The sequence below is a fragment of the Anarhichas minor genome, unplaced genomic scaffold (assembly GCF_050575085.1).
Source record: "Anarhichas minor isolate MPS153535 unplaced genomic scaffold, ASM5057508v1 ptg000007l, whole genome shotgun sequence".
Lineage (NCBI taxonomy): Eukaryota > Metazoa > Chordata > Actinopteri > Perciformes > Anarhichadidae > Anarhichas > Anarhichas minor.
The window spans coordinates 6,988,790-7,007,581 of record NW_027466453.1 but is presented as its reverse complement, the minus strand read 5'-3'; the positions used below and the strand labels follow the sequence as shown (position 1 = coordinate 7,007,581).

At 43.3% G+C, this 18,792-nt stretch overlaps 1 protein-coding gene across 1 annotated transcript; it reads left to right on the top strand.

Annotated features, from left to right (window-relative positions):
- The first annotated feature begins 2,986 nt into the window (after positions 1-2,986).
- Positions 2,987-17,869, top strand: LOC142945268 (caspase recruitment domain-containing protein 10). Its single transcript, XM_076086687.1, has 25 exons — positions 2,987-3,042; positions 6,167-6,237; positions 8,473-8,715; positions 9,837-9,974; positions 10,851-11,037; positions 11,487-11,625; positions 12,262-12,477; positions 12,673-12,792; positions 12,927-13,052; positions 13,222-13,401; positions 13,489-13,593; positions 13,965-14,001; positions 14,089-14,138; positions 14,237-14,325; positions 14,420-14,466; positions 14,600-14,717; positions 15,230-15,407; positions 15,639-15,762; positions 15,887-16,127; positions 16,274-16,340; positions 16,465-16,567; positions 16,702-16,860; positions 16,998-17,110; positions 17,262-17,377; positions 17,662-17,869. Exons 1-25 carry the CDS (start codon positions 2,987-2,989, stop codon positions 17,867-17,869), a joined length of 3,231 nt encoding a protein of 1,076 aa, XP_075942802.1.
- The last annotated feature ends 923 nt before the right edge of the window (positions 17,870-18,792 follow it).

Below are 18,792 nucleotides of genomic sequence, written 5' to 3'. Positions count from 1 at the left end.
GAGCAGCTCTTGTTGACAACAGCTGCAAAGTATCAGAGGCTCTCTGATGGGCAGTGAATGTGAAGGCGAGGACAAGAAAACCAGAGGACAGAAGGAGTGATGACAAAGGGAAAGAGCAATGACAGGAAAGTTAACACCACAAGCTTATGAAAATCATGTTGAAAATATTGTCTGTGGAAAGAATTGTGTGAACTTATATTTAATCAGTATTGTACATTCAAGTTAGAGTATAAATGCATAGAAGTGACAGAGAGACAGAGAAACGTTATGCCGAAGCATGAAGCTCATGGGCATGAAAGGAGGAAAGAGAAGGAGGTGGAGAGGAAGGAGTGCTACTCAAACAGGATGAGAAGTCTCTGAGACAGAAAAAGATTTTCTTCACAGGAAATGACTTTCTCACAAATCAGCGAGGCAGCCAAGAAGCTTTGACTGCTTTCAGACACTGAAACTCATTTAGTGTTCAACAGCTCACTATTATTACTGTCACTCAGACACTATAGGTTCATCCAATAAAAGCACATCCAAACAAGTCAGGTGTGAATTATTGTAAAGGCGGTTCCACTTCACCCAGAGCATTATACTCTTCATGGTGGGTCTCGTCAATCTGGATGTTTTGGGGGTTTTGTGGATCTGTCTCCTGCTCTGGAGGACAGATCCAGATTGGACTCCTGTTCTCATAAAAACCCAGATGAACCCAGATTTGGAGAACACCGTCCGGGAAGTGGGACTGTCCAGAGAGTGGTGTGAGGAGGTTGATATATGGAGGGATACATGAAAGAAGTCGACCCCTGTGTCTTTGTTTGGACTGCGCTCCTGTTTCCGTGGATTCCAACCGGCCAGGAAGCTGAGTGTTGGCCCACAGACAATAGAGTATTGTAATGTCAGTCCTCCGTGCTTTCTAGACTACAATAATAAAAACAGGCATGAACACACAGACACACACTGAAACACTTAGTTCTGACTGTCACTTTTGCGTGACTATACCTTAAAAGCAGATCCCAGTATGAAGCAGTGAATTGAGAAGCTGGGAGAATTCAATAGTTTTGACGAGGTCAGTGACTCAGCAAGGGTTAATCCGTCATCCCTTTATGTCTGCCTGACGAGGGGCGAGACGGATGATGATGTCTGGGAGAGCTGGTGAGCATTGAAACCAGCCATTGTACTTCCAGACATACTGTATTCATAATTAGAACATGCACACAGATGCTGATGGAGCTGGACATGGAAACAGACACCAAATATTGTCAGGGGGTTTATTAGGAAACTAAATGGCTTCCTGTTATCGTAATGAATAACTTGCATCTCCTAATTCCTGCTTTAAACTACTATGTTGATATACGAGTTCGTTGGATGACCCTAAAAATATTGTGTTTGTGAGACTAGAGACGCACACATTGTTGAGTTGAGCTTGAAATGGAGTCTTACCACACAACCACTCTCGTACTTTATTGTTATCATTCCCAAGAGGAAGGGTGTTTGTTTTGTTGATGCCAGGTTAAAAAAGGGAAAGCCAGAGGAACGTGACAAACATGCGACCCCTGACCTGTCTGAAAACAGTGACCCCTGGACATCCTCTCCAAGTCTGTCCATTTAGACATCATGCACAAATAGAATTAGGAGCATTACATGCACTTTCAATACAGTACATGCACTGAAATGTACACAAAAGTGTTGTGATTACTGTGACTGCTCTATATGTCACCCTGGCAACTTTGAGCATGTGGTAAGCAGTAGTTGCATTTTTAAACCTGTATGTGTAGAAATTGATCTGCAGCGGTTGGTAAAGCTGTTCGTGTCTGCAGTGGTGGAGCTCAGATTTAGAGCCGTGTAACACCCTGTAATTCAAACGTCTCAACTCAAACCTCACCGCTCTGGAAGGAGAGTGACAGGAAGGGGAGCAGGCCGGGCCGTCCGTTTTTTACTGGTACTACAAAGTCAGGCCCGTGCGCACATTTGTCTGCGAGTATGTAGAAGAGTAGAGTCAATCAGCAGGAAATTCGTACATCACACTATGGGTGTCGTCGTGTGGGGAAACAGGGTATTTAACCTGAGCTGAGGTTTAAATTCCTTTTTTGTAGTCCCACAGTAGACATTTATGGTTTATAGTTCTACGTCACACAGCTCTTTAAAGTAGTATCTAGTTGAAAAGGTGATTGTATTATCCAGCCCTGGACCAAGAGTTGATATAGTGATTTAAAAACGTGTGTTCGGTTGCTCCTTGATTGTGGCCAGCGCCCAGAATGGATGATGACTCCTCCCAGACGCTCCAAATTTGTCCAGATGAGGTTCTGTTGAGGTCTGAATTGTATCAAGCTCAGCCACATCGCCTCCATATGAGGCTTCTTTGTCAGCCTGCATGGCTTCGGAAAATATTTCACACAGCAGCTCATGAAAATGTAATCTTTTAATTAAAGTTTTTCAAGTTTATTGCGTGATAAATAAAAGAGCCCTCTGGTTTTATTGTTGTAATATTTTTGTCCCACTCATTGTTTGTCCAAGCTTCTTGTTTGCTTCAATAAGAGTTCCTCCCTTCACTCTGACCCTTTGCTGTATTGATGTTGATTCCATGTTAAACAGGAAATTGCAGGGTATTACTCTGGGTTATTTACAAGATTCATTTTTTTGGTCGAGGCAAATCCTTCAGCACAGCACCCTTAGAAATACAGCTTCCTCTTTGCAAGTGGAGAGTGGAGAGAAACGCGTCTATTTCATTGATGCATGATATTCTTTTCTCAATTCAGTTTTGTCATAAAGCATCAAGGGTATCTTGAGTACCAGCCTGATCAATGGAGAGCTACTGCCACAGTATCAGCCTACAGAGGAAACATAAATCACATGTCAAGATTTAAATCTGTCTCAATTACTCATGCTCCCGTCCCTCTCTTTCTCTGCCCCTGTTTTCAAAAAGAGTCAGAAAAGACGCATTCTTCACGGACACAAAGGGGTGAGTCTGTGCTGCCGCCAGGCTTGAGTCATAGATGGAGCCATGGGGGTTCAGCTGCTGGGTGAAGAGCCGGGCCTGTTGTGTGCCGGTCAGGACAAGTGTGGAACAAACATAGAAATGAAACCCACAGACGCTGCTGCTGTTTAAGCTGTTGGCCTACATTGTTGAATAGTTGTAGATTAAAGCAGATTTAAATTAATTCTGGTGTCTGATTACATCCTGTGCTGAACCTTTTTGCATGTGGGGAAGAAGCCACTCCGTCTAACATGCACTTCACACAGATAATCACACAGATATAAAGCAAATTTAAGAAAGTTGCTTATTCCACAAAGTGCGGCAGTGATGGTTGTCAGTCCCGACCAGCTCGTGATGCCGTGAAGCATATCATTTCAAAAAGACACCAAACCAACAGCTGCTCACTCACTTGTTGTCTGGAGAGGGAAACAAAACAACTTAAAGAGCAACAGATTAAAGCGTACAGAGCACTTAAGGGAATTCTGCACGGCCCATTTCTGTGTGACTGAACTGTCACAATATCACACATTCCAGCATTAGCAAGCTGTGGGGTCCAGTGTTGCCGTCAATGGCTCCTCTGTGCCGCCGTCACCTCAGAGACAACAGGAATGCTCATCCACTGCAGCCCTCCCTCCTTCCCTCCCCTCCCCTCCCTGCCCTCACCAAGGCCTGGACTGCACTGCTGGAGGATGGATGGGTCTGTCGGAGGAAGAGGCAGAGTGTAAATGACAAAGAGTGAAGCAATGCGAGGGAGACAAAATGGAAGAAGAGCACAGAAAGAAGGGGTATGGAAAGAAAGACAGAGAGGAGGAGGGGAGAGGAGGTGTGAGTTTGTGAGTCATAATCAAGGATGAGATACAGCACAAGATAAGTTTACAACACAACAAGGAAGTAGAGTTATTTGTATAACCTTCTCTAGTTCCTGTCTGTTCGTTTCGTTATCACATTTTAAATCAATTACCTGATAAACATGAAAAAGATTTTAAAAAATCATACCATGTCCCTGCATAAGGCTAAGATAATATCCAGTCAACGCGGCTCAACTACTTTTGTAGGTCTTTGATGTATACAATTACAGATCCTTCAGTTAGTGCATAAAATGAATAGATGTCATTATGCTATTCTTGTGCAGTTTATCATACAGAGAACTGATGATGTCTTTTTGTAGGCCAACCCAAAAGTTAGCATCGCACTGGTTCTTTCTACAAAAAGCCAATGAGATTATTCCACTGGATTTTGGATTATTACAGAAAATGAGCCCTGTGGCGAACAGAAGTATATGATACTTACACAATCTTCACAAATGAACACCACTCTTATTGTTTTTGGAGCTTAAATACAATAGAAGCTAACAGACACTAAATCAAATTTATTTTATGTATGATCATACTTGGCGGTAAACCGTTTCTGAACTACAATGACTTCATGTTACCACCACGTAGCTAAAGGCGGACTAATGCTCAGCGTGATGACGTTTTGTAGTCTCATTTAGCCGCTTGTTAGCAACTGCCTTTTTTAAGACACATAAAACTTCTAAATTCATGAGATTTACTGACATATTTTATGTCGTAGACAAAAACAAAACGTTGAAATATTTTAAGCTTGTTGTTAACCACAAACCTTATTTCAGGCATCTAACCAAAATCAATTTTTAAAAAATTGACTGTGAGACGAGGGGCAAAAATGCTGACTCATTTCCGGGTTTTAAGACTCATTCCTGCAGCACTCTATTCGAAGTGAGACCAAGGCCTGATGCAAAGTCTGTATTTATTTCTGCACAAACATGTAGTTTATTAAGAGGACATTTTGTAGAGAGAGCATCCTCACATGTAAGCTTCCTGTAGTGTATATGAGTACGTAATATATCTCTATCTAAATTATCTCTCAGCAGCAGTACTGAGACCCCAAACAGGAGGCCTGTTTGTATTGGGTGTATTGGGGAGGCCCAGGGACGAAGAGTATAGGCTGACATTTCCTGTCCACATGCCAAGAAAAAGACGCATTCTTCTGCTAGGCACCCCACATTTCCTGTCTGCCTTCAGACTCAAACTGCAAGACACATTTCACACCACGCCCTCTGCCCGGTCCCGTCCCACACTCAAGAGCTGCCTCGGAAGAGGAGGAGGAGAAGTTAGGAAATGACATCATTTTAAATCTTTGACATAGCCTACATTTGTGTATATTTTCCCAAACCAAGGATTCATATAATGTACCTCTAAAATGTACATAATTTGACTTGTGACACAAAATCACCTCTTCTTCTCATTTATTCCTCATTTCAATTCTTTCACCTGCTGTTAAATGATTTTGAGTACAACATGTAATTATCATGCTAATTTACATCATGCTCTTTTTGGTAACACTTGCCTCTACTTGTTTTAACCTTTTCGTCACTTCCTGGTTTCATATCCTGTGACTTCCATTATTAAATGCTGTCACCTTCTCTGGTAGTACTCTAGCTCAAATAGTATGAGTCAGCTGTCCCACTTACCTAATACTATAGTCTTTATGTGGTACGTGCTATAAAACATGCATTAAACAACAACAAAAAACTGTGAGGATGAGACACTCTGTGTCATTTTAAAATGCATCAGATCAGGTCAGGTGTCCCTCGGCAACGCTGGTGACTAACCTGCTCTCCTCCAGGACACAAAGTGATGCAACACAAAGCTGTCTCTCCTGCACATTCACGAGGGGAGAAGCTATTCTTTGCAACTGTGAGTGAGTGACTCACGGTGTCAATTAGTCATATTCTCTTTAAGTCATGTTTCTGTGTCAAGCCTTCATGATAGCGCTCAGAATTCAAGAAACATACCTGGAAATATTTATGCAATATAACTATCACTGTAATAATGCGCCTATTGGGGAGAGCTTTGAGTGGACAATCAGTGGTTGAAAGCGCCATCTAGTGCTAAAGGACTCTGCTGTACCTCAGACATAGGCAGTCTTTATTTCGAAGCTCTCCTCAAGAGTGAAATGTGTTGGTCGAGGAAATCCGCTGTGATTTGGTGATAATCGTTATCGCTGTTCTTGGCTGCGGATTGGCTAATTGGGGTTGACCGAGGGTGGGGGAGCTGAGTGTGCCAAGGTGTGCGTAAAGGAGTACCTGTGCGCTCGCTGCTCTCCGGTCAGATGGCGCCCACGCACTCTCTCTAGTCTCACTGCTCAGTTTCACTTCTCTTTTTCTCTTCTCTGGACCTGAACGAGACGCAGAGGACTTGATTCATTTGTTAGGTCTCATCGTCAGAACAGATTCAAGGAGGTTCGAGACATGAGCGGTAAGCCAACGTTTACGATTTCAGCAGTTTGCAGCTGTGTTATGAGTAAATAACTACGCGTTAAATAGTAGCAAGGCTGTGCTATAGCCGGGTATGCGATCAGTGATAAGGTCTTAAATTCGGCTCCCGGTTTGGGTCAACAACAAGAAATAGACAAGTATACAAATCTGGCATTTTTAACTCCCGCATCACTATAATCTATCACATTATGTAATACTATTCTACCATGTCCACTGTGGAGCATGATCAAGTTGCCCTCTGTTTTTGTTGTTGTTGTTGTTTTTAATCAATACTCTGTCGATGTGACACATTTGTTTCATGACAAAGGCTACTTTTCTCAAACCAGTTAACACAATAATCTTCTTTTTGGTAAACTAACATATATTAACATATAACATATACATATTTCCAGTCATGTCAAATACATCTGATTTTTCTTAAAGCTACTCTCAAAACTTTCCAAACTTTCACACAAGATATAAACATGGCCTTTTGGAGATAAATGCATCTGATAACAAAAGTCTTGTTGATGGAATATATGTGAATATGATATCAGCAGATAACACATGCATAGTTTTGTGTTATTGTTTGTTTTGTTTCTTTTTTTTTCTTTTTTACAATTGAACCTTGGTTAAAATTGCAGATTGTATCTATTTATGTTCCAAGAAAAGATGATGGTAGATCACAGTATGGTATTGGGTGTTTTCTACTGCTTGGAGTGTAAGGAGGAGGGGTTCGGTTGTGATCGCATGAGAACAATGTCTCAGTAGACGTGTTTATGGGTAATGACTGAGATTCCAGAGCATCCAGACCTGCCTCGACCTGCCTTATCTCAGATCAGTCACATCAGCTGCACAGAGCAGCAGGCGCCTCACTCTCATCGTTGGTAAATAACACAGAGGGTAAATACTAATAAATCATTTTCATGATGACTTATCCATAGGTTCTTTATATATATTGTTTTATCTATAAAGTGGGACAAAAGCCCATCACTAGTTATCAGAGCCTAGAGCCAAGAACTGCCAAAGCATAACAGACTGCAGTGAGATGTGACAGAAACTGGACCTCTGTGTGATTATAAAGTGCATTTGTTAATGCAACAGAAATGAGACATGGGGTTCTGTCTCTAGAAACAACACAGCTTTGGGGGGCTTGTGTTGTTAAGAGTGTGCCTTGATCAGCAATTTCTCACTGGATTTGGAAGGCTGGCAAAAGCTTTCCCTCCCTCGCATCACTGATAACAGAATCAACCATTATGTTAATATTATCATTATTACAAGAGGAAAGAAAATAGCTTAAAAGTAAGTGTGATTACACACAGTACGTAGTTGTGTTTTTAACACACTCCTGTAGTGGCAGGGGTTTTCACTTTCTCTCATTGTCTCCTCCACAGTGTGAAATGAATGGGACTGAGCAAGCTTTTCTTCCCCCTGGTGTGTTTTCAGGTGTGCAATATGAGTCAAGCCAGTATTTTCATTCCTGCACTCTGAGACACTGACCCACAAAGTGTCCTCCCCACCACAGTTTATGACCCTGGTAACAGCAGACTCTAACTGCTGCTGATATACTAACTCGTATGAAATATAACTTCATTCATCATGCAAACGCTTATTGGCTTTCAGCTAATCAAGTTGTCCTCCTTAAATGAGATCTAACACCATTATCTGCTCTCCGTGTGGCAAATGGCCTGAAGTTAAATGTCCATCTGTGGGACTTGTGTTTTGTAGGAGTAAATCCCCCTCTGCATTCCTTGGAAGATTTCCAGTAAGGAGGTTCATCTCATTCTTTCTCAATGCAACAGATAAACCCAGTAATCTTTTATGCATCCTAAAGAATGATTTCTATTAAAAAGGGCTCAGTGTTTGACAAAGAGGATCATCATGTATTGCATTTTAATTAGGAGGAATATAAACTTATTTCACAAGGATGCCTCACATGTTTTGCTTCTGATGTCTTATCTGTGCGTTAAAAAGCAGACAGACAGTGATTTTTTGATAAACCAGAGTGCAATGACCCACTTTGAGGGCTGAGAGGTGCAGATAAGTGTAGTCAGGACAGTAAATCTGGCCCTCGGGCTGAACTGTGACAGTCAAATGAGACATGGTCCAAAGTAGCAATTCTACAGCATTTCTGGAGTCACTAAATGATTAAAAGATTTTTCTTTCTGTTTTAGCACAATAGTTTTTACAGCAGTCAAACTTCTTCAACTGCTTGTAAATTTCCGGTGTCTTGCAGGTGTCACAGTTTGGGCCGAGGACGGGGACATAGCTCAGGAGGAGGTGCGGTCCTCTCCCTCCTGGTCAGAGGAGCGCTGCGAGGAGCTTTGGGACCGGGTGGAGGAGGTACGGCACAAGCTCACACGCATCCTCAACCCGGCCAAACTCACGCCGTACCTGCGCCAGTGCAAGGTCATCGACGAGCAGGATGAAGACGAGGTGCTCAACTCCACGCAGTACCCACTGCGCATCAGCAAGGCCGGTGAGAGGAGGAAAAATTCATTCGAACACGTCGATACATCTAAAGCGGAACACCAGCCGTACAGCTAAAGTGAACTTGACATGACGTAAAAGGCCATGCAGTTGGTTGTGCATGTGTTACCCATCAGCTAGTTTCAGATCATGAAACTGCAATATGAGATGGGAAACTCACAGTAGAAGATACTATGAGTCTTTTTGTAATGTTATATTGGACCTATTAAAATAACAAGCTACTGTGAGGTATGGGGTGAAAGGGAGCTGTCAACAGGAAGTTGGTTATTGTAGTTTGGCCTGTTGGTTAGGTAGGCTATACTTCTTGGAGGCTACTCATATTTTCAGTGTGACATGAGGATTGTATTATCTCTGATGCCCAATGCAAATAAACGCCCAATACTCCACTTAGAAATCAGAGAAAAATCAGAAGAGAGGAAAAGCAATTAAGTAGCATTAGCATCATCATAAAAAAAGAATAATGAGAATTTCTTACATTTCTGTAAGTTTTACCTTTATGAGACAAATGATAGGAAATGTAGGAAAAAAGACAGGGGGTCAATATGCAATATGGTCTTTACAAATGGCTGCCTCGAACACAATACAATAATGTACAATAGTACGGCATGCTTTAACAATGGGAAGCACGACAGTACATGCAGTATGGTTCTTTTGTAAAACCACATTATGTGTGAGTGGTTGTGCAGCAGGTTGTGAGAGAGGAACAGGCGGGTATAGAGATACATGTTGCAGTGAGTAAAACAGGCAGGAACTAAGGAGAGAGTGAGATGAAAGACTTTGCCAAGTAAAGGGGGAGTGTAAGGCTGACAGAATGGGGAGTGAAGATGAAGATGAAGACGAGGACCGGAGCACCCAGTTCATATCGCTGTGGTTTCGTTGCCAGTGGGTTAGCTCATGCTACAGCCGCTCATTTATCATGGTCATGTTTGAAATACCAATGTAACTACAGTGTAGATGGCACTCACATCAAAGAGGTAGCATTTTTGAGGTGAGACTGCTTCAGCTTTGATAGTTTACAGTACCAAAATGCTGACGTGAGCTTGCATGGGTTTATTGACATTGTGCATGGGATAGTGATTAATCCCACATTGTTACACTTTTGTTGAACAGGTCGCTTGCTGGACATTCTGCGTGGTCAGGGCCAGCGAGGTCTTCAAGCCTTCATGGAATCACTGGAGTTCTACCACCCGGACCAGTACACGCAGCTGACCGGAGAGCAGCCCACACAGCGATGCTCCCTCATTCTGGGTAAGGCGGGGCTTCTCTGCATGTCGAGGGTGGCAGAGGCGTGGACTCACCTCGTGACACAGAGTTGAGTTGGACTTAAGGATTGAAAATAATCAACCAAAATACTTTGAAAAGAGAGAGAAATATCTTAATGTGGAACGAGAATTTTCATGCGTACACTTTGAATGAAAAGACACTGTATAATCGAAAATTGACGTAATAAAATAGACTCCATCACAAATATTTCAGGCCCAAAACTTTTAGGACTCAGGACTCCTGATTGTCATCTTGAGACTTAAATCTGACTTTCAAAAAAGAACTTAGCCCCACTTGTTGCGTAAGAAGGTTTCTTTACTGGCACATAGTAAACACATTACAGACATTCAAACTTTGGATAAGCTTCTACGGTGTATATTTAACTGTTACATGGTTAGAGCCAGAAACTCTGTGTTCAGTGTTATCTAGTGGATAAGTAGGCAACTCTCTGCAGAGCTGAACACACAATGTGTTGTTCTTACTATGCTTAAGAGTATCTTAAGGAATGAAGGGCATGTTAAACAAGCAGAATATAATGAAAGGCCTTTGTACGTTTGACACTAATGGTCTCCAAGACAAAGAGCAAAAGATGTAGAGCCAGTATGGGAACTTGAGAGGAAATCTTATAACAAAAGCTCTCTTGGTACTTTCACAAAGTATGCACAAGGATTCAGTGTTCCCAGATGTTTACATATGCGAAAAGGACACGCAGATGACTTAGACAGACTTTCATTCACCCGTCCCGTCTCCTCACACATTAAAACAAGCCACTCCACTCTCTGCATGTGAGTTTACCCACTCCACGCACATCAACCAGTTGTACCCGTGACCCATAACCTCCACCTGTCTTTACCCCCCCAGATGAGGAGGGTCCGGAGGGTTTGACCCAGTTCCTGCTTCTGGAGGTGCGTAAACTGATGGGGCAGCTTCGAAACAGCCGCATGTGTGAGCGCCGCCTGTCTCAGCGCTGCCGGATGGCAGAGGACGAACGCGGCCGTGCCGAACGCAAAGCTCAGGAGTTGTGTCGGGACAGACTGCAGCTTGAGAGGTTTGTCTCACTTTTGGGGGTAGCTGAGTTTGGTCCTCTAACTTTTGTCAGGCTGTGAAAAGAAAATCTTTGTTCACTAAATTCATGGGTGAGAGACGAGTCATGGAAGCAACATTCTCTGACAGTTTGAGCCAGGTAATTTACCTTGCTGATGGCGTCAAACAGGCAGTGATGGGTAACTTTCTATAGAGAGCTTACCAGCTGGTTTTTGAGATTTGTTTTGGCAAAGATCTCCGGCAGCTGAGAGACTGACATTCCATTTGAGAGGGTAAATAAACAAATATCCTGATTGAATCTCTAGTTAATAACAGCAACATTTCCTCGTGAAGCTTCAGTGAGTGGATTAAAACTACGATGAATCCATGAACGAGTAACTTTAATGTCACAGAAAGCAGATGGTTTACCTTGTGTCGCACAGAAATTAATCAATGAGGATTTGTGATCTCTAGGCTGCGGCAAGACTGGGAGTCGGGCAGTCGAGAGCTGGGCAAGCTGAAGGACAGGCACCTGGAGCAGGCTGTGAAGTACTCCAGGGCCCTGGAGGAGCAAGGCAAGGCCTCCACCCGCGAGAGAGAACTACTGAGGCAGGTAGGTCGGTTGGGAGCAGCACATGTAAAAAACGAAGCTGTACAGTGTATCATCTTAGGAGGTTAAAGAGAGTGTTTTAGTCACCACAAATCATAGAACTCACAGATATCGATACGAGGGGTTGTCAAACACAAGACTTTTACTGACTTTTAGTGTGAGAAGGTCCTCAGAAGATGAGTCATTCCCTATGTCCCACCACATTCCTCAGCTGATACTCACTCTAAAAACAGCTGGTACTTGCTGCAGAAATGGCGAATTTGCTAATAACAGTGATCTACTTGTTTGCCCCTGTTGCTCTTAGCTTTAAGGTGCAGGTTTAGGTGCTCCATGAGGGGGCCAAGAGTTTCTATTTAACACAAGGGTCTGTTCTTCAGAGATACATGTTACTTGTAAAACCATGTCGTATAAAGACAGGGAGAGATATTTTAAGTTCTGGAAGACTATACGGGAAAGAAAAATAATAAATGTTATGTTTGATGGCACGAATAGCAGCACCCAGGGCAGTTCAAGTGAAACTGTTTAAACTGGCACCCAGCTGCAACAGCTCATTAGCCATATTTTAAACGTGTTTTTGTTTTGGCTGGTGTGGACGTTTCAAAATGTCAGGGTATGTGTTTATGGCTGCTTTGCTTACAGGTAGAGGAGTTCAGGTCCAGGTTGACAGACGCAGAGAAACAAGCAATCGATCCTCCAGGGAACACCACGGCAGCAAAGCGAAACAGTTTGCTCTCCTGTGAAATAAATGGTCCTCCACCTGCTTTGCCAGAGAAGCCGCTGCACCGCATGGAATTTCACAAAGCTGAGAATACAGGAAGTCAGATAAGGAACTCAGTTCCTGCCACCGGAGTCATGGTATGTTTTTAAATCTACAATATTTATCGTCTAAAAGCACATTTGCTGTTTCTTCTTTGCTGTCGGGACCAATCACACTGCTTTTTCCTCATGATTTGTCCCTCAAGACAAAGATGTAGCATGCTTTTTTGGGCGGTGTTTCTAAAGATGCAGTGTTTCATGCTGTCAAAATTAGCTTTCTGTGGTTTACCTCAGGCTCTGATGGATATCCTGCAGCAGGACCGCAGGGAGGCTGCAGAGCAGAGGCAGGAGCTCTGTGATATCATAACCCGGATACAAGGAGAGCTACAGAGCACTGACGAGGACTCGGACAAGGTGTCACAAATGATCTTTAAGATTATTTATTTTTTACTCTGTTAAAAAAAAGTTTGATGTACAGCCAAAGTCGGTGTTTAATGTTTTTTTTTCTGCCTTTGAATAGAGGTTGTAATAGTAAACTGTGTTTGTAGCTGGAGTCGCAGTGCGAGCAGCTACAGCTGAAGGTGAGAACTCTCCAGCTGGACTGGGAGACTGAACAGAAGAGGAGCGTGTCCTATTTCAACCAGATCATGGAGCTGGAAAAGGAGAGAGACCAGGTCAGTGTGAATGGAGGCCCAACAGTCTCTAGCCAACTTTCATCAAGGCACGTTTGTAGTTAGTTGTGTTGCAATTGGAATTCCTCATATTAGCACCAATGACTAGTCTCAATAGTTTTCCCCACCATGCTAACTTTCTTTCCCTTCCTTTTTTCCATCTCTTCACCAGGCTCTGCGTAGTCGAGACAGCCTGCAGTTGGAGTACACCGACTGTCTGCTGGATAAGAACCGTCTGCGTAAACGCATTGCAGAGCTGCAGGCCAACCTGGAGCAGCAGCAGAGGGAGCTGGAGAGTGAGAGGGAGAGGAGCCGGGAGCAAATGGAGCAGAGCAGCCCCGGTCTGCACTGTGTGAGTTCACGCAGCAAGTTAGGAGTGCAGCACTGTCGTCCCACTGTAACCACACAAGGCGTTATATTGTTCCCTCTGTCTCCTCAGTCCCACCTGTCCCTGTGCAGTGAGGACCAGTGCTACGGCCCCTGCTGTTCCCTCGGCCTGGACCTGAGACCCCAGGCCAATGGCAGCCGCCTGCTGCTACGAAAGGTCAGGGCTGGCCTCCATAACTATGATCTTACTCACATTCACAGTAACAGTAGGATCACCGTCATCCCAGTCATGATTAAAATCAGGATAAGTGCTGTTAATACAGTGTAACTACTTCTTTGTGTACTGTGACCACAACTATTTTGGAGACTGCAGCAACATGTTTTCTCACGTTGTCTTTGCAGAATGCGAGGAATGTAGCTTTTGGACTGCAAAGTAAATATCTTTAGCTGGAGTCGAGTCTTATTATTGTGTAGAGTTTGAGACTGATTGTAGTCGATTATTATGCAGCCCTTAGCGCGTTTGTACCTGCACAATATCTCTATAGCTGTGAGGTCACACCAGTTTCACTCCTGTTCTCTGTGCCACAGACGCCCTCGAGTGGCCATGCCAACGATAACTCAGAGGGTAAGTTGTGTGCACTGACACCTGGTGGATGATTCTCACATTTTGCGTAGAGTACTTGTGCTTACGTACTTTATTTCTCCTCCACAGGTTCACGCTCCAACTCAGAGGAGAACCTGCTCTTGTCAGTGAGTACCACAGCTCCGCTCATTAACAAACACAGCACGGAAAGAACAAAAAAGACAAAGAATGAAGGAGTAAGAATCTGTGTATTTTGTATTTACCTCTCTACCCTCAGACAGACGAAAACGAAAAAGAAATAAATCGACTCTCCACATTCCCCTTCCCACCGTGTATGAACTCCATCAACCGACGAGTCAACACTGAGTGAGTTAATCAGCCCCACGTCACGATACACAATGTCTGTTCTAACTAGTTTCATTTCATTCTCATTAAAGTCCCTTTTTTCTGCTCTGAATAGGTTTGACTCGGAATCGTGGGGCAGTGATGAGAATGATAACATTACAGGTATATTTGATTCGGTCAAAAATTAAATTATTAATTTAATTTAAAAATTAAATTAATTAAAACTTGTGGTTTTACAGCCTTTGTATGTAGTACGTTGTGAGCGTGAGTTACGAGGCTCTCTGGTGTTTTTTAGGTAATCCGAGTGAACCTTCTTTGTGGGATTCCTGCACCTCCCTACACTCTCATCTCTTCCCCCCTGACCTGGTCAACCTGCCTGCAGTCTCTTCACAGCCCAGTCCTAGTGTTTCCAGGTACAACATAACGGATTAAACGCCTGTCAATGACAGCCACTAAAAAACATTGTTAAAGCACACTATGACTATGTATGTGATGGCTTCCTGCTTAATAACCAATGTCACTTATAAAGTGCTTACAGCAACATCTAACAGCTTCATAGATAAGAATGATGATTTATTTTACAAAGGTATGGCGTGATTATTGCCCCCATTGACCTTACATGACTGTAACACAACTGCACGGCCTGAATCTTGTTTGTGGAATCCTCAAAATGCAACCGAAACAATATTTCTAGCAGATACAGTTTAACAGAACTCAGTGGTTAACATCATTAGTAATTGGGTCCAACGGTTTTCCATACAACATGTGGATGAAAGAAAATCTTAGAGCACGGAACAAGCATAAAAGTGAACCTTTTGATGATATGAAGTGAATAGACTAGTTGCACTGCTCTTTGCCAAATCTTTGCCTCATGTACATGTCACGTCATCCTCATCTAATGCTGCCCATCCCTGCCATCTCTCAGCACACCCTCCCGCTCCCCGTCCTCAAGCCCCCCCATCTCACCAAAGCACAGGAGAGCCAGTCTAGCTGACGATATTACGATAGTCGGAGGGAACCAAACGGGGATCTTCGTCAGCCACGTGAGAGCTGGTTCCCAAGCTGAACTATGTGGACTGAAGGAGGGCAGTGAGCTGCTGGAGGTGTGTGTGTGTGTGTGTGTGTGTGTGTGTGTGTGTGTGGGTGCGTCTGTATAGTGCATAAATCATGTGTGAGTATTGTGTGTATGTACATGCTTCATGATAGAGGTGTGCTTCAGCTAATGCTTACATGTGTATTATTTGGACAAGTGCCCATTACAGTTCTGAGTGTACATGGGTTTTTTTAAACAAGCTCCTTGATTGAACGTGCACATTTCTCTGAATGTTGTCCAGCTGGAGAGGGTTCTGTTTGGTGGGGGCAGTGTGCTGCTGGGCCAGTGCACTGCTGAGGTAGCCCACTTTTCACTGCAGTGGTGGGCTGAGCCTTCAACGCTCAAACACCAGAGCAACCCAGAGGGTGAGTCCATTTTTTTGTCAGATATTTTTACATAAAACTGTAATAGGGTATTCTTGAAACCTCTGTTCATTGATGTCACAGAGAGGTGAGACTATCTTTCCCCTCTTCTGTTTCCTGTCCTCAGCATACTCCAAAATGTGCTCCCACCTCTCGTCGACCACTTTTATGGGTGCTGACTCCTTCTATGTGCGTGTTAATATCAGCATGGAGCCTCGCGGTGACCTGCCGTCTCTGGGTGTGTCCTGTGATGACATTATACACGTCACAGACACAAGATACAATGGGAAATACCATTGGCACTGTTCCCTGGTGGACCCACACACAGCCAAGCACCTGCAGGCAGGAACCATGCCCAACTACAACAGGTACGCCAGTTGGACCTTGATTTGACTGCAACCTTATTCTAATTCTGGCTATTGAGCATTGTTTTTTATTATATTAGAATATAAGTACCGCCTGTTAATTATGCCAATTAAGAGTGTAGATGACAAATAAGTATTTTCCATCTCAGGGCACAACAATTGTTACTTGTTAGGCTACGAAAAATGGCCCTGGAGCAAAAGGACTTCAAGAGGAAGGTCAGTCTGCTCATATTGAAATGACATGCTGGTTCCCTTTCAGTCACTGTGCTAAACCAAACTGTTACATAACTCCTACAAACGACTACTAAATGTTTATTTGTTTCCATTTTCCGACATGTAGTTCTTGAAGAAAGCATCCGGACGTGTACGACTGGTCAAGGCAACGGACCCCAGTTGCCGTGGGATTGGTTCCACACAGCAGGTCCTTTACACACTCAGCAAACGTAAGATCCAGCCCCAGTGTTCCCAGAATGCAACACCAAATCTGTGTGATGTTTTTTTTCTTCTTTTTTTAGTATCCTTTTTTTATTTACAAGCTGTGCATTAATGTCACCTTCATGTGTGCCTGTCCCCTCAGGTCACGAGGAGCACTTGATCCCGTACAGTTTAGTGCAGCCGGTGCAGGTTCAGACTAAGCGGCCGGTCATCTTCTCCCCCTCTCTTCTCTCCCGTGGTCTCATAGAGAGGCTGCTGCAACCAGCAGAGTCTGGTTTGAAGTTCAACACCTGCCCACCAGGTATGCGCACAGCACACACACTTATTCACGTCCCCAACAATGATAGACTCGGTGACCGAAAAGGTTGATGATTCCTCATTTGACCATGGCGTGATACACCACAGTCTCCTCTTTCCTCTGTTTCCTGTGGTTTACAGAGCCTATCCAGGCTTCAGAGAGACGAGACAAGAGAGTGTTCCTGTTGGATCCCTGCAGTCCAGAGACGACTCTGGGAATACGGCTGCAGTCGATACAGGACGTCATCAGCCAGGTAATTAAAAAAAACACATCATCGCTGAAATAATCACAAGGCACAAACATCCCAAGTCTCTCTCAAGGAAAAGACAGAAGAGTGTTTCATTTTGCTGATGATAATGAATGCATATTGTCACGCATTGTCCAAATCTCCGTCTTTGTCTCAGGACAAGCACTGTCTGCTGGAGCTCGGGCTGCCCAGTGTTGAGGGCTTTTTGAGACAGGGGGTGTACCCTATCGTCATCCATATCCGCCCTAAGAACAAAAAGCACAAGAAGCTGAGGTACGTGGGCACCCATTTGCTTGGCAAGTACAGTAAATGCAGTGTAACAGTAAGTACGCATCAGATCATATAGCAGCATGATGGTACATCAATCAGGCTCGTGCAGGTTCACCACACATTTCACGCCACTCACATTGTAAGGTAAATTTGCATTTTTCTCCATCTGAAGATCGTGTGGTGTTTTCTTACCATACAGATATACAAAAAAGTGTTGCTGTTGTTTTAAAGAACCCAACGTTTTTTCCTCTAACTTGCTGCATATGACGCTCCAACACTTGAAATAGGAAGTTTTTCCCACGGTGTGGGGAGGACAGAGTAATGGAGGAGGTGTGCCAGGCCGAGGAGCTGCAGCTGGAGACACTGCCCCTGCTCTACTACACCCTGGAGCCCAGCGCATGGAGATGTACTGATGAGCTGCTGGCAGCCATACGTAATGCCATCCACAGTCAGCAGAGGGCAATGGCATGGATCGAACTGGATAGGCTGCAGTAGAAGGGAGAAACAGAATATTTATTTTCATTATGCAAAACTACAAACTAGATTCTCTCCTCTTTGAATCAAGAATCTGGCAGCTAGCAGCAGGTACCAAACCACAGCCAGGTTTTTGGCGAGAATTAACATTCAGTGTTAGATCATCATACTATTCTAAGGGAGTGGGATTTACTTGTCATCTTAATAATTCTAAATAGTTATCATCTTTGTAGCCAAGCTGGACTTGTTACAATGGGAGAATAGGAAAAACATTTTAAAACTAAAACAGATTTGAACCACATATGGAAGGTATATGGCAATACAGACCTCCCTGTTAGCTGTTTTTATCAACAGGAATTATGCCATGTTACTTTTTCCCATTCACACAGTTTTATTTTTTCTTACTGTATTTTAAACATTCAAGGGATAACACAAGGTGCCCATTTTTTAAGGCACTTTGGTCCCTAGGTATTCAGTTATGTTATGTAAGTGGACATTTAAACTGTGAGGACACAAAGAGGTACAAAATAGGTGAAGGGGATTGTAGTAGTTGTAAGCAGGGATGTAGTGGAGGGTGCTAATCGGCTTATCCACGTGTATTTGGAGTAAATACTGCGTCCTTTTTGGGCTGACATAATGTTTGAGATGTAAACCAATTAAACATGTCATACTTAAAAGTATCACACTGACATTACTGTAATTATATGAACAGATTTCAAAGAGAAAAACTAAATGTGTGTCTATTTTTAGGTGGAATGTGTATGACTGAAAGTCAGCAAGTGCTGCATTTCTATTTACACTGAACTGTGCAACAGAAGCTGTAGTTCTCACTTGGACAAAATGGTCTTGTTTTGTACTGCAAACTCTTTTTTTTAAATAAATGTATATGAAAACAGTTGATGTCTTGTATGCTCAATTATACAACAGACTTGATCTAATTGTTG